Source organism: Ranitomeya variabilis, chromosome 4 (assembly GCF_051348905.1).
Source record: "Ranitomeya variabilis isolate aRanVar5 chromosome 4, aRanVar5.hap1, whole genome shotgun sequence".
Classification (NCBI taxonomy): Eukaryota; Metazoa; Chordata; class Amphibia; order Anura; family Dendrobatidae; genus Ranitomeya; species Ranitomeya variabilis.
In genome coordinates, this window is record NC_135235.1 from 740277998 (window position 1) to 740294363 (window position 16366).

The 16366-nt window shown below is 43.4% G+C and overlaps 3 protein-coding genes across 3 annotated transcripts in view; all 3 read right to left on the reverse strand.

Annotated features, from left to right (window-relative positions):
• Positions 1-16366, reverse strand: part of LOC143768015 (uncharacterized) — a 611009-nt gene that overhangs the window by 400887 nt on the left and 193756 nt on the right. The window lies entirely within an intron of this gene.
• Positions 1-16366, reverse strand: part of LOC143768029 (uncharacterized) — a 788341-nt gene that overhangs the window by 270253 nt on the left and 501722 nt on the right. The gene's annotated exons all lie outside the window — the stretch shown is intronic.
• Positions 1-16366, reverse strand: part of LOC143768022 (uncharacterized) — a 209043-nt gene that overhangs the window by 110457 nt on the left and 82220 nt on the right. Inside the window, exon 6 of the mRNA XM_077256667.1 lies at positions 14699-15985. Coding sequence (XP_077112782.1) covers positions 15123-15985 — 863 coding nt within the window. The 3' untranslated portion in view covers positions 14699-15122. Of the gene's footprint in view, positions 15986-16366 lie in introns of the transcript that reaches the window.

Genomic DNA, 16366 nt, shown 5'->3' on the forward strand with positions numbered 1-16366 from the left:
TTCTGTCTTACAATAGGAGGACGATTTGTCTCTCGGAGCTCAGGCTCCACCAGGGTCCTGATACTAGAGATGCAGCTCCTGTCCTATAATACACGCCGTTATAAATGGCTCCTCTGCTAAATGCAAATAAAAGGAGTAAAATGTAAAAAAAAATTTTTAATTCGCAAAGCCAAATGTACATTGGCTACTCTAAATTTTGACCACCCTAGCTTAGATAGTCTCCCCTTTTATTTTTTTAGTTAGTTAGGACTCGCAAGAAGATGAGGAGCCTTGACGTGGCTTGCGAGCTTACGTATTGCTGCACAAATTTTCAGCTACTTGAAAAACTGAAATTTGGGCAGAATACTAACCAAGACCTCATATACAATCATTGTGGTACAAAAAAGTAGACAAACAAATGAATGTGAGAATTTTGCATGGTGGGCTTTACACAATACAATATTGGTTGCAATATCATCTGCTAGCAGATAGAGATGAGCAAATGATTGCTCGGTGCCCGGTTTTCGACCAAGTTTAAGCTTAGAGAAATCTGATTGCTAGATCTTTGGTAGCTGCTTTTGGCAGACGATATTGCTAGTGATCTTGACTAGGGATGAGCCGAACCCGTCTTTTGCCGTTAGTTTCAACCATTTCCGAATACTAACTTTTTTTATACGAATCTGAATACTAATACACACAAATACGAACATACGCAATAGGGGAAAAAGTGCGTATATACGTACGCATATTCGCTAATATGCGTACACATATTCTCTAATATGCGTACACATATTCTCTCATATATGTACGCATATTCTCTTATGTGTACGCATATGCATAGCGGCATAGGCTGTGGAGTCAATGGGTTACGAGCAGGGACTCCAGAGCTCCGGAGGAGTCCCTGCTCTTAACCCATTGACTCCACTGATGCCGGGACCTGCTCTTTCGCTGTCATCTCACCTGCTGCTGATGCCGGGACCTGCTTCTCCGATGCTGTGGGACCTACCGATGGTGCTGATACTGGAAACCTGCTCCGCTGACCCCACGCCGCCGACAGGTAAGATGACAGCAAAAAATAATATATATTTTTTTTGGAACGAACTTTCAGCGTGTGTTCGTACGCACCTAAAGTGAATACGAACACACAAGGTTCGTTACTAATAACGAACCTCAGTGAACGATTAAGCTCAACCCTAATCTTGACACATTTAAACTTCACCTTATATGTTCTGGGGATCTTCCACATGTTGGCCCGTGTCAGTTCTGCAATTTCCATTTTTAATTTGCTCTTACATTTTCTGAAGATCAAAATAAAATGGGTCCTAGGAGGCGCAAGTGGCCTCAGCAGGTCCCCAGGGGTTAAGCCGCACCCTGAGGGGCTACAACTACCGAACCAGCGCCTGAAGGGCACCCAAGTGTGAAAGTCTTGCAGGGGCAGCCCGGGCACCATTCCAAAGCACTATCTGTAGTTCCTTCAGGAAATACCCATCTAGTTTTAACTGTAATCTTTTTTAATTTCCATAAATCGAGGCAAGGAAGAAGGCCACCATCTTTCTTTTTAAGAAAGAAAAATCCAGCAGTTACAGGGGAGGAAGGAAGGATATGACCCTTCCGTAAACTGTAATTTACATATATTTTCATGGCAGTACCTTCGTGTACCGACATATTTTCCAGATGAGCTTTAGGTAATTTGGCATTAATTACAAGATCAATAGTACAATCACAGTCCTCTTTTTCCAAGAACACATCTTCGAAGTCCTTCAGGTACCCCAGCAGACATTCTAGACTAGAGGAGCAAATTTGTACAGAGCTATGACATTTCTTCTAACAATTGGGGCTCCATTCAACAATATCCTTCCAACACCAATTAATAACAGGATTGTGAATACATAACCATGGAAACTCCAAATCCAACACATAGCAGGAGATCGACTGTTACCATTGTAAGTGTGAACTCCATAGTAACCACCTGGACAAGATTCGAAAGTAATGGTGTCTTCTCAATAGCAAAAATGTTAATGGGTCTTTCCAACCTAACTGTCCCTAACCCTAATTTCTGAACCAGTCCAGAATCACTGAAATTGGCAGCAGACCCACTCTCAATGAAAGCCAACACAGATAACCATTGTTTTTTGTTTTTTTTTTAAAGTAGCTCCTGTTAGGGCTGGTGGAATGCACCGAGTAAATAGAGAGATGATATTTGGTGCGTTCGCAGCCCGGGGTCCACCGTGCAGGAAAGAACCTGCTGCTGGCAAATGGTGGCACAATATGGCGGTAGAAGCGAACTCTGTTACTTCACAGAGTCGCTGTAAAGAATGCACTGTGTCTTGTTTAGCTCACAGGTGTACACAGTAACTGCCGAGCAGATAGCAGCTTGTGGTCACGCAGTCAAAGAGACAAACATACAATCTCCTCACTGGAGGAGCGGGTATTCTATTGGCTTATTTCAGCCGGGGCCCTGAAACCATACACACAATCACCTCACCGGAGGAGCCGGTATTCTAGTGGCTTATTTCAGCCGGGTCCCTGAATACACACAAGAGTGACCACATTGGCGCAAAACTCATCACATGAATTGATACTAGCGCATGGCCGTGCGGTCATGCGCTCCTTTTATAGCTGCAGCAAGTACAGGACCTTCCCAGAAGGACCAATGGGAGGATGCCCCAGACGTTTGAGCACCTTCAGGATCTTCCTAGAGGACCAATGGGTTTTACTGCAGTATCTAAGCATGTGACCCTTGATCTCCAATGAGAGATCTTACCCTGGGCATGCTCAGAAGGGGAAAAGTGGGACTTAGTCCCAAAAACGTCTGCTCGCCGCTGCCCAGTACTGGCCACAATGGCAGAAGCTGGAAAGAAGGCTAACTTCATTGCTAGCAACTCTCGTCCCCGATGGAATAATTCCTCTCCGCAGGTGTGAAAGTCTTGAAGAAGAAGAAGTAAGGATGCTTCTGACCTTGAGCATCCTTTTGGAAGAGGACTGCTCCTGCACCAACGGATGAGGCATCCACCTCCATTATAAACGGCTTATCAACATCGGTACGATGTAGGATGGGAGTGCTAGCAAAATGAGACTTAATAGAAGAAAAAACCTTGGAGACCTCTTCAGACCACAATTTGGGATTTGCTCCCTTCTTGGTGAGGGCTACCAAGGGAGCTACCAAAGTTGAGAAGTGGGGAATGAACTGACGATAGTAATTTATGAACCCCATAAAGCGCTGCACCGCTTTAAGAGAGTGGGGTTCTTGCCAGTCCATCACAGCCTGTAGTTTGGCAGGATCCATAGCCAATCCCTGGGCGGAGATGTTATAGCCAAGGAAAGGTAAAGACTCCTGCTCAAACATACACTTCTCCAACTTTGCATAGATGGAATTTGCCCGTAAGAGGTCGAAGACTCTGCCAACATCTCTCCGGTGGGAGTCAATATCTGGAGAGAAGATGAGAATATCATCCAGATAGACTACGACCGAGGTGGAGAATATATCCCGGAAGATATCGTTAACAAAGTCTTGGAAAACGGCTGGGGCATTTCAGAGCCCGAAGGGCATCACCAGATACTCATAGTGCCCATCCCTGGTATTAAATGCCGTCTTCCATTCATCCCCCTCACGGATGCGAATCAGGTTATAAGCACCCCGCAGATCTAATTTGGTAAATACCCTTGCTCCCCGTAGCCTATCAAAGAGCTCTGAGATCAGAGGCAATGGGTACTTGTTCTTAACGGTGATGGCATTAAGACACTTGTAATCTATGCATGGGCGTAATTCTCCGTTCTTCTTCTGCACGAAGAAAAACCCCGCCCCAGCAGGTGACACTGACTTCCTAATGAACCCTCTTGCCAAATTCTCCTGGATGTATTGGGACATAGCCTCCGTTTCCGGGAGAGAGAGGGGATAGACCCGTCCCCGAAGAGGTTCTGCTCCAGGCAAGAGATCAATAGGACAGGGGCGGTGAGGTGGAAGGGTCGCCACAGCCTTTTTGGAGAAGACGCATAGGACCAATAGCACTTGGGAAGGGAAGAGAGATCTGCGGGTATCTCAGGAGTGGAAACCTGAACGCACTCCCTCACACATCTGCCCTTATATGAATCACTCCAACCCAATATCCTCCCAGAGGTCCACTCAATATGTGGGGAGTGGAAATGGAGCCAGGGTATTTCCAGCAGAATCTCGTCCATTCCCTCGGGAAGAACAAGAAGGGAAATAATCTCCTGGTGGGAAGGGGACATGGATAACATGAAAGGGACAGTCTGGTGTGTGATTTGTGAGGGAAGTGTCGACCCATTCATTACTCTAACAGTCACCAGTTTGGTGAGCATCACCAGAGGTATTGCATGGCGCAGAGCAAAAGCAGAGGACATGAAATTCCCCTCTGCTCCAGAGTCTACACAAATCTCGACTGTCAGAGTGGATGAGCCTAACGTGATTGTCTCTTTAAAGGACAACTTGGAGGAAAATGCTGCTGTGTCTAGTGAACCTCCTCCAATGGTCACTAGACACAATCGTTTTCCTGACCGCCGTGGACATTTATTGGCATAATGTCCAAGTTGTTGGCAATTTTTACAAACCACGGGTACTTGAGCGGTCCGAGACTTAGGTCCCGCTCGAGAAACCTCCATGGCCTCATGGGTGTCAGACACCTGAACAGGAGATTCTAGAGGACTGGTGAAAGTAGGAGCCAGCTGAAACCTCTGCCTACACTCAGTCCGCTCTAACCTCCGCTCGTTAAAACGGAGGTCGATGCAGGTAGATATAGAAATGAGCTCCTCCAGTGTGGCGGGAATTTCCCTGGTGGCCAAGGCGTCCTTCACATGGTCTGCCAGTCCTTTCCAGAACACTGGAATTAGGACTTTATCCGGCCACTCCAGCTCTGAGACAGAGTCTGGAATTGGACGGTGAACTGGCTGACCATAGACGAACCCTGTGTTATTGCCAACAATTGGAGCGCAGTATCGTGGGTAACACGAGGTCCTAAAAAGACCTGTTTCAGAGCGTCCAGGAAGAGAGGAGCACTCTGCACCACACGGTCATTACGCTCCCACAGCGGCATTGCCCACTCCAACGCCCTGCCCGACAAAAGGGATAAAATAAATCCCACTTTCGCCCTTTCCGTAGGGAAACACGCAGCCATGAGCTCAAGATGTATGGAGCACTGACTCACGAATCCCCGACATAGCTTACTGTCACCAGCAAACTTGTCTGGAAGTGGTAGATGGGACAAAGTCGGAGCAGGGGTGGCAGAGGACAAACTGGCTGCAGCTACACTTGCAGCCTGGTCAGCGACTGCGGTAACATCCACAGCTGAGGTTGTGCGTTCAAGAGCCGCCAACCTACCCTCCAGCTGCTGGATGTACCGCTGTAGACGCTGATCGTTCGCCATTTACTAGCCAGACCCTGGCGCTAGTATACTGCTAGGGCTGGCAGAACGCACCGAGTAAATAGAGAGATGATATTTGGTGCGTTCGCAGCCCGGGGTCCACCGTGCAGCAAAGAACCTGGTGCTGGCAAATGGCAGCACAATATGGTGGTAGAAGCGAACTGTTACTTCACAGAGTCTCTGTAAAGAACGCACTGTGTCCTGTTTAGCTCACAGGTGTACACAGTAACTGCCGAGCAGATAGCAGATTGTGGTCACGTAGTCAACGAGACAAACATACAATCTCCTCACCGGAGGAGCCGGTATTCTATTGGCTTATTTCAGCCGGGGCCCTGAAACCATATACACAATCTCCTCACCGGAGGTGGCGCAAAACTCATCACATGAATTGATACTAGCGCATGGCCATGCGGTCATGCGCACCTTTTATAGCTGCAGCAAGTACAGGACCTTCCCAGAAGGACCAATGGGAGGCTGCCACAGACGTTTGAGCACCTTCAGGGCCTTCCTAGAGGACCAATGGGTTTTGCTGCAGTATCTAAGCATGTGACCCTTGATCTCCAATGAGAGATCTTACCCTGGGCATGCTCAGAAGGGGAAAAGTGGGACTTAGTCCCAAAAACGTCTGCTCGCCGCTGCCCAGTACTGGCCACAATGGCAGAAGCTGGAAAGACAGCCGTAACCCAGAGTCAGACTGAGCAAGACGCTGAGACCGACGCCTCCGCTGGGCAGGCTCCACTGCGGCAGGAGAATGGGCGACCGTAGCGCAGATGACCACTGTCCCTTTATGGGGTTATAACTCTGGAACGGAATATGTCAACAGATCCCGGTGACATATTGTACTTCATGTTAGTGGTAACATTTCCTTAACATTACTTGAGTTTTTTGATGAAAAAAAATGGAAATTTAGCGAAAATTTCGCAATTTTCCAACTTTGAATTTTCATGCCCTTAAATCACAGAAATATGTCAAACAAAATACTTAATAAGTAACATTTTCCACATGTCTACTTTATATCAGCACAATTTTGGTACCAAATTTTTTTTTTATTAGGGAGTTATAAGTGTTTAAAGTTGACCAGCAATTTCTCATTTTTACAACATCATTTTTTTTTTAGGGACCACATCACATTTGAAGTCACTTTGAGGGGTCTATATGATAGAAAATACCCAAGTGTGACACCATTGTAAAAACTGCACCCCACAGACCCCCTAAGGAACTTATCTAGATGTGTGGTGAGCACTTTGAACCCCCAAGTTGTTCACAGAAGTTTATAATGTAGAGCCATAAAAATAAAAAATCTTATTTTTTTCACAAAATTGATCTTTTAGCCCCCAGTTTCGTATTTTCCCAAGGGTATTTGGACCCCAAACGTTGTTGTGCAATTTGTCCTGAGTACGCTGATACCCCATATGTGGGAGAAAACTACTGTTTGGGCGCATGGCAGAGCTCGGAAGGAAAGGAGTACCGTTTACTTTTTCAATGTAGAATTGTATGGATTGAGATCGGACATCATAATGAATTTGCAGAGCCCCTGGTGTACCTAAACAGTGGAAACCTCCCAATTCTAACTCCAACCCTAACCCCAACACACCCCTAAGCCGAACACACCCCTAACCCTAATCCCAACACACCCCTAAGCCTAATCCTAACCATACCCCTAACACTGACACATTCCAAGAGCTACAATTTTTCCATATTTTGGTCCAAAGAGTATTGTGAGGTCTTGTTTTTTGCGGGACAAGTTGACTTTTTTATTGGTATTATTTTCGGGCACATGACATTTTTTGATCGCTTTTTATTCCGATTTTTGTTAGGCAGAATGAACAAAAATTAGCAATTCGTGAATTTCTTTTGGGGGGCGTTTATACCATTCCGCGTTTGGTAAACTGGACTGGAGCCTTGGAAAAGTTCCCACGCTCGAGTTCATATGAGGACATCCAGCAGAGGGCGCCTCACCGCGACTCAAGGTAACTACAGATCACCCTGCTTTCCATTCAGTACCCGGGGTTTTACAGGCACGAGCGAGTGCATTAGCACAGCTCCTGGCTGTAAAATGATTTAACCCCTTCAGATGGATTTACTCCGTGGGACATAACGACGGAAGGTATGGAATATTGTTGTTTGTTTTTTTTAACTTTGTTTCAGGACGATGGTCTTCAGGTGGATTAAGAGTCTAATAAAATATTACAACAACCCGTGTCTTTATTTCATTAAAATACTTTGTAATCATGTGTGTGTGTTTTATTAACCATTTAGTACTATTGGATTAATAATGGATAGGTGTCATAATTGACGCCTCTCCATTATTAAATTGGGAGGCAAGGCGCCATAGCCCTTTTCCAGAGCCTTTGTGCTACCAGTAGCATGGAAGCCATTTATATTTCTATTGACAGGTGATGGACCTGAGTGGAGACTTGCTTTTTTTGTGGATTCATTTAAAGCTTTTGTAGGCCACATTTTCCATAACATTTGGGATCACATTTATCCGGCACTTTACCCTGAGCACTTACATCGGGGTTTACATCTAAATCTCTGAGTGACGTGATTCAGATGAGACCCCCAGGTTATTCACGATAATGCAGCAGCAGAGTTACTCTGGACTCCGTTCAGCCTTTGTTCAGCGATGTCCTTTTCAGAGGTGTGCAAACTGTGGTTGACTGTGCTTTTATTCACACCTAAAAAGACAGACACCACTGGATCATAGGAAGCCACACGGCATCCACAGTGACTCCATCTGCCTCATTATAGGGAATCTTTCACCAGAGGTTCCATCTGAATCACGTATTTCAGAGATTTACAAGGAAACTCCAGTGTAAGCGCTCAGCATAGAGTGCTGAATAAACATGAGCCCAGCCTTTTGAACAAATCAAAAGCAGTTGAAGAATTGGTTTTATTTTTTTACACTGTTCATCGCGTGGTATAAGTGTTTAAGAAAATTTGTTCTTTGGGTCAGTGCAATTACAGCGATACCAGATGTTGAGACACAGGGGTCAGAGGGTGCTCTAGTCTGCTAGCCGAAACCGCATGGACCAGGGATCATCACACCGAATGCTCACTAACCTTTTACCATGGGTATAATACTACTTCGACAACACAGGTAAAGCAGTGTCAATTCTTTATTGAACCACAAAACAGGCAACTAACATATAGAACAGTCCAGCAAAATACCCAAGATAGTGTAAAATTACAGAGACTCACACTTCCGCTGACTCGCCGGGATAAGAGCAGCTGTGACTTCAGATCTTCCAGGGCCCACTACCCCACCTGTGGAACACACATGAGGAGGTAACAACAAGCTAAGGATGCCGACAGTCCATTGAGGTACAAGGCCAGTTGACAGCAGGGTCACATTCTGGCTTCTCTGAATATCTCCATGGAGCCAGGTGACCGGTAGGTGACAATCATGGCTTTCCCAAACATATCAATGGTTCTTTGGTGACTGGTGGGTCCAAATCCTGACTGCCCCAAACATATCCATGGTTCAGCGATAGTCAATGGAGCAGATCTGAATTGTTTCAGCCAGGGCCGTGGTCACTTAAGTTGGCATCCTGTAAAATGTCAAATCTGTTTTTCTCATGATGGAGCCATGATCTGGCAGCTGACCCGTAGCGTGTTCCTGGCTGTGGTTTTCTAGAGTCTCTGGTTCTTTGGATCTCTGGATCTCTTGGCTCTCTGGATGTCTGGATGTATATTGTTAGAGGCATATTCCACTTATAAAGCTCACAATTGTTGTCCTTCAAGCCAGTACCCAGAGGTCAAGAGGAAGATGTGATGAGGTTAACTCACATTGTTTGACTGCTTAATTAATTTGCATAGTTAATCCCCTGTTTTGCAAGTCAACAAGCCACAGGACCCACATAATGGTCATTCAACATATTAAGTAAAAATCCAGTGTTCAATTACCCTACATCACTGTCTTCTAAAGATAACAGACAATACAGTGGGTACGGAAAGTATTCAGACCCCTTTAAATTGTTCACGCTTTGTTTCATTGCTGCAGCCATTTGGTAAATTCAAACAAGTTCATTTTTTTCTCATTAATGTACACTCTGCACCCCATCTTGTCTGAAGAAAAAAGATATGTAGACATTTTTTCAAATTTATTAAAAAAGAAAAAATGAAATATCACATGGTATTCAGACCCTTTGCTCAGTATTGAGTAGAAGCACCTTTTGAGCTAGTACAGCTATGAGTCTTCTTGGGAATGTTGCAACAAGTTTTACACACCTGGATTTGGGGATCCTCTTCCATTCTTCCTTGCACATCCTCTCCAGTTTCATCAGGTTGGATGGTGAACGTTGATGGACAGCCATTTTCAGGTTTCTCCAGAGATGCTCAATTGGTTTTAGGTCAGGGCTCTGGCTGGGCCAGTCAAGAATGGTCACAGAGTTGTTATGAAGCCACTCCTCTGTTATTTTAGCTGTGTGCTTAGGGTCATTGTCTTGTTGGAAGATGAACCTTCGGCCAAGTCTGAGAACCAGAGCACTCTGGAAGTGGTTTTCATCCAGGATATCTCTGTACTCGGCTGCATTCATGTTTCCTACAATGGCAACCAGTCTTTCTGTCCCTGCAGCTGAAAAGCACACCCCTAGCATGATGCTGCCACCACCATGTTTCACTGTTGGGATTGTATTGGGCAGGTGATGAGCAGTGCCTGGTTTTCTCCACACATACCGCTTAGAATTATCACTAAAAAGGTCTTTAGTCTCATCAGACCAGAGAATCTTATTTCTCATAGCTTGAGAGTCATTCATGTGTTTTTTTAGCAAACTATGTGGGCTTTCATATGTCTTGCACTGAGAAGAGGCTTCCGTCGGGCCACTCTGCCATAAAGGACTGACTGGTGGACGGCTGTAGTGATAGTTGACTTTGTGGAACTTTCTCCCATCTCCCTACTGCATCTCTGGAGCTCAGCCATAGTGATCTTGGGGTTGTTCTTTACCTCTCTCACTAAGGCTCTTCTCCCACAATTGCTCAGCCTGGATGACCAGGTCTAGGAAGACTTCTGGTGATCCCAAACTTCCTCCATTTAAGGATTATGGAGGCCACTGTGCTCTTAGGAATCTTGAGTACTGCAGAAATTATTTTGTAACCTTGGCCAGATCTGCGCCTTGACACAATTCTGTCTCTGAGCTCCTTGGCCAGTTACTTTGAAACCATGATTCTCATTTGGTCTGACATGCACTGTAAGCTGTGAGGTCTTATATAGACAGGTGTGTGCCTTTCCAAAACAAGTCCTATCAGTTTAAATAAACACAACTGGACACCAATGAAGGAGTAGAACCATCTCAAGAAGGAGCACAAGGAAATGGACTTAAATATGAGTGTCTCAGCAAAGGGTCTGAATACTTATGACCATGTGATATTTCAGGGTTTTTTTTTTTAATAAATATGCAAAAATTTCTACATTTCTGTTTTTTTTTCAGTCACGCTGGGGTGCAGAGTGCACATTAATGAGAAAAAAATAACTTTTTTGAATTTACCAAATGTCTGTAATGAAAAAGAGTGAAAAATGTAAAGGGGTTTGAATACTTTCCGTACCCACTGTAAGGGCTCATACCACTTGCGCGAGACTCGGATGAGTCTTGCACGGCAATACCCGGAGCTGCTGTTGGCACTCAGATCGGAGCGTGCGGCTGCATAGGTAAACGTGCAGCCGCACTCTCTGCTCCTCTGTGCTAGGTGCAGTGCTGGGTATTGTCGTGCGAGACTCATCCGAGTCTCGTGCAAGTGAGTATGAGCCCTAAGTTGTAGGAGCTGGCAAAAGAAGCAAACATTAGCTATTTAAAATTATCAAAAATCAAAGTTTAAGAATAATATGACAACAGTGTATGGTTCTTGACCAACTGAAGAACACACGCATAAATGCAAAACTCAACATATAGATAATAGTCTAATCCTTCTGGTTTACAGAAAATAGACTTGTAGATAATTAAGATTGCTAAGATTGCGATGTTGTCACAACCGATTTCTATTTTTTTTATGTTTGGCTGCTGTCACACACAGACGATTATTATTACATCGCCATATTTTGAGAGCTATAATTTTTCCATAGTTTTGCTGACAGTCATGTGAGGGCTTGTTTTTTGTAAGACGAGTTGACGTTTAAAAAAGTAATGTCTGAAAATTATACCAATAATCGCTTTTTATTCCAATTTTTGGGAGGCAGAATGAACAAAAAAAAAAGTAATTCATATATTATTTTTATGTTATTTTTTTATGCCGTTCCGCATGTAGAAAAATTGATAAGGCAATTTCATTCTTCGGGTCAGTACGATTACAGCAATGCCTCGTTTATTTTTTTTAATGTTTTAGTGCTTTTACACAATAATAACTATTTTATTAAAAAAAGAATCACTTTATTTTGAGAGCTATGACTTTTTTATTTTTCTGCTGACGGACCCGTATGGCAGCTTGTTTTTTGCAAGACAAGATGAAGTTTTCAGCTGTACAATTATTATGTAGACTGTTTTCTTAAATCGCAGAGTTTTCCACTTTTTGTTCAGCAATATGATGGTAAAGCATAGTTGTTTTTTTTTTGTGCTTATGGTGTTCACTGAAGGTGACAGTTTTATAGGGACTAGTGGGACAGTTTTATAGGTCGGGTCATTCCAGAAGGGTCAATACCAAATATGTGTACTATTTATCTTATTTTAACCATAAATATATTAATTGGATTAATATTTTTTCTTTATTTTGTGATTTAATTTTTTTTTTTTTTTTTACAATTTATTAACTTTTTTTTTAACTCTTTTACATTGTTCCAGGATGGGACATCAACTGTATAATGACAGATCGCTGATCACAGCGCCCTATCTATGGCGGTTTGCGGGAACACAGCTCCTGTGGTGCCGTATACAGTACAGACCAAAAGTTTGGACACACCTTCTCATTTAAAGATTTTTCTGCATTTTTATGACTATGAAAATTGTACATTCACAATGAAGGCATCAAAACTATGAATTAACACATATGGAATTATATACAGTACTTAACAAAAAAGTGTGAAGCAACTGAAAATGTGTCTTATATTCTAGTTTCTTCAAAGTAGCCACCTTTTGCTTTGATGACTGCTTTGCACACTCTTGGCATTCTCTTGATGAGCTCCAAGAGGTAGTTACCGGGAATGGTCTTCCAACAATCTTGAAGGAGTTCCCAGATATGCTTAGCACTTGTTGGCCCTTTTGCCTTCACTCTGCGGTCCAGCTCACCCCAAACCATCTCGTTTGGGTTCAGGTCTGGTGACTGTGGAGGCCAGGTCATCTGGCGTAGCACCCCATCACTCTCCCTAGTGGTCAAATAGCTCTTACACAGCCTGGAGGTGTTTGGGGTCATTGTCCTGTTCAAAATTAAATGATGGTCCAAATAAATGCAAACCGGATGGAATAGCATGCCGCTGCAAGATGCTGTGGTAGCTATGCTGGTTAAGTATGCCTTCAATTTTGAATAAATCCCCAACAGTGTCACCAGCAAAGCACCCCCACACCATCACACCTCCTCCTCCATGCTTCACGGTGGGAACCAGGCATGTAGAGTCCATCCGTTCACCTTTTCTGCGTCGCATAAAGACATGGTGGTTGGAACCAAAGATCTCAAATTTGAACTCATCAGACCAAAGCACAGATTTCCACTGGTCTAATGTCCATTCCTTGTGTTCTTTAGCCCAAACAAGTCTCTTCTGCTTGTTGCCTGTCCTTAGCAGTGCTTTCCTAGCAGCTATTTTACCATGAAGGCCTGCTGCACAAAGTCTCCTCTTAACAGTTGTTGTAGAGATGTGTCTGCTGCTAGAACTGTGTGTGGCATTGACCTGGTCTCTAATCTGAGCTGCTGTTAACCTGCAATTTCTGAGGCTGGAGACTCGGATAAACTTATCCTCAGAAGCAGAGGTGACTCTTGGTCTTCCATTCCTGGGGCAGTGCTCATGTGAGCCAGTTTCTTTGTAGCGCTTGATGGTTTTTGCCACTGCACTTGGGGACACTTTCAAAGTTTTCACAATTTTTCGGACTGACTGACCTTAATTTCTTAAAGTAATGATGGCCACTCGTTTTTCTTTACTTAGAAGTTGTATTATGGCAAGAAAAAAGCAGCTAACAGTCTACTCAGTAGGAGTATCAGCTGTGTATCCACCAGACTTCTGCTCAACACAACTGATGGTCCCAACCCCATTTATAAGGCAAGAAATCCCACTTATTAAACCTGACAGGGCGCACCTGTGAAGTGAAAACCATTCCCGGTGACTACCTCTTGAAGCTCATCAAGACAATGCCAAGAGTGTGCAAAGAAGTCATCAAAACAAAAGGTGGCTACTTTGAAGAACCTACAATATAAGACATATTTTCTGTTTCACACTTTTTTGTTAAGTATATAATGCCACATGTGTTAATTCATAGTTTTGATGCCTTCTGTGTGAATCTACAATTTTCAGTCATGAAAATACAGAAAAATCTTTAGATGAGAAGGTGTGTCCAAACTTTTGGTCTGTACTGTATATGCAGCGCAAGTAGGGAAGGGGTTAAATAATGGTGTCTACAAATTAACAATGAGCCCTTTCAAATACCTGTCTCTTCCCACATGGACAATAGGAGATATTCTTTCTAGTACAGACCATTTGCTATCTCCCCTCTAAGCTGAGAATCCAGGAGCTAAAGGTACCGTCACACTGAGCGACTTTACAACGAGAACGACAGCGATCCGTGACGTTGCAGCGTCCTGGATAGCGATCTCGTTGTGTTTGACACGCAGCAGCGATCTGGATCCTGCTGTGATATCGCTGGTCGGAGCTAGAAGTCCAGAACTTTATTTGGTCGTCAGATCGGCATGTATCGTCGTGTTTGACAGCAAAAGCAACGATGCCAGCAATGTTTTACAATGGTAACCAGGGTAAATATCGGGTTACTAAGCGCAGGGCCGCGCTTAGTAACCCGATATTTACCCTGGTTAGCATTGTAAAAGTTAAAAAAAAAAAAAAACAGTACATACTCACATTCTGATGTCTGTCACGTCCCCCGGCGTCCACAGGGTTAAAACTGCTTTCGGCAGGAGCGTTTGCTAATGCCGCGCTGCTGCCGAGAGCTTCCCTGCACTGAATGTGTCAGTGCCGGCCGTAAAGCAGAGCACAGCGGTGACGTCACCGCTGCCTGCCGGCGCTGACACATTTAGTGCAGGGAAGCTCTCGGCAGCAGCGCGTGCATATTAGCAGCGCTCCTGCCAAAAGCAGTTTTAACCATGTGGACGCCAGCGGACGTGACAGACATCAGAATGTGAGTATGTACTGTTTTTTTTTTTTACTTTAACAATGGTAACCAGTGTAAATATCGGGTTACTAAGCGCGGCCCTGCACTTAGTAACCCGATGTTTACCCTGGTTACTGGGTGCTGCAGGGGGACTTCGGCAACGTTGAAGACAGTTTCAACGATGCCGAAGTCGTTCCCCTGATCGTTGGTCGCTGGAGAGAGCTGTCTGTGTGACAGCTCCGCAGCGACCACACGACTTACCAACGATCACGGCCAGGTCGTATCGTAGGTAAGTTGTTTAGTGTAACGGTACCTTAAGGTTCCAAGATTGACACCTACCTCCAGCAAAAGCCCCTTTGTGCTTACAATACTGGTATATCCTGTTTCACCCATTTGTCAACTAAATATAACTCTACTGTCTGATTCCTTTATTGATTATTTCCTTCAGTCTACATGAGTTTTTAGATGATGAAGAAGATATGATTTCCAGGAATAACATTTCCTACAATCTTAACATAAAGAATTGTTTCTAGCCTGTGTGAGTTCTCTGATGTGCAACAAGTTTTGAACTCGTACTATAACATTTGCCACATTCTGGACATGAATATGGCTTCTCTCCTGTGTGGATTCTTTGATGTCGAAGAAGATTTGATCTCTGGATAAAACATTTCCCACATTCATTACATGGATATGGTTTCTCTCCTGTGTGACTTCTTTGATGTTTAAGAAGATTTGATCTCTGGATAAAACTTTTCCCACATTCTGAACATGAATACGGCTTCTCCCCTGTATGAATTCTGCAATGTTTAAGAAAATGTGACTTATGGTTGAAACAATTCCCACATTCTGGACATGAATATGGCTTCTCACCTGCATGAATTCTTTGATGGCTAACAAGATCTGGTTTCTTGGTAAAACATTTCCCACATTCTGAACATGAAAAAGGCTTCTCCCCTGTATGACTTCTGTAATGTCTAAGCAAATTTGACTTACTGTTAAAACATTGCCCACATTCTATACATGAATATGGTTTCTCTCCTGTGTGACTTCTTTGATGTTTAAGAAGATTTGATCTCTGGATAAAACTTTTCCCACATTCTGAACATGAAAATGGCTTTTCTCCTGTGTGAATTCTCTCATGTGTAAGCAGTTTAGATTTATGTTTAAAATATTTCCCACATTCTGAACAGGAAAATGGTTTCTTGGCTGTGGGAATTATTTGATGTTCAACATCACTTTTGTGGCTTTCATTCTGCTTAACAGTCTCTGATGAATCCAAATAGGTGACTGACTGAAAAAGCTCCGATGATTGATTTTTGCTCTGAAGGGCTAGAGGTATAGTTGGAATAATGGCATGCTTTTCATAGGTATCCGGTTTGACACCACAGTCATCTGCCAAGAATAAAATGGATTTTTATTTTTTCAATATCAGTGCCTTATATTTTACATCATTTCTATATTCATAATTCTATACAACTCAAAGTATAATGATACTATAACCTAAGACAGTGGTGAGCCACCTGTTCACAAATCCCATTGTACTGAACCTCTAAAGTACAATTGACAAATATAATACACAAACGTAGAAAAGTTTGAAGTAATAAAGGGAGGATTAAAAGTAAGCTTTATTCCATTACAATCTATAGCAACAGATACAAATATACACCATAAAAACATGTAAGAATCTTAAAGGGGTATTCCCATCTCTGATCAACTATCCCAATATGTAGTAGGTGTAATAATAATATTAGGAAATATATAGTACAGTTCTTC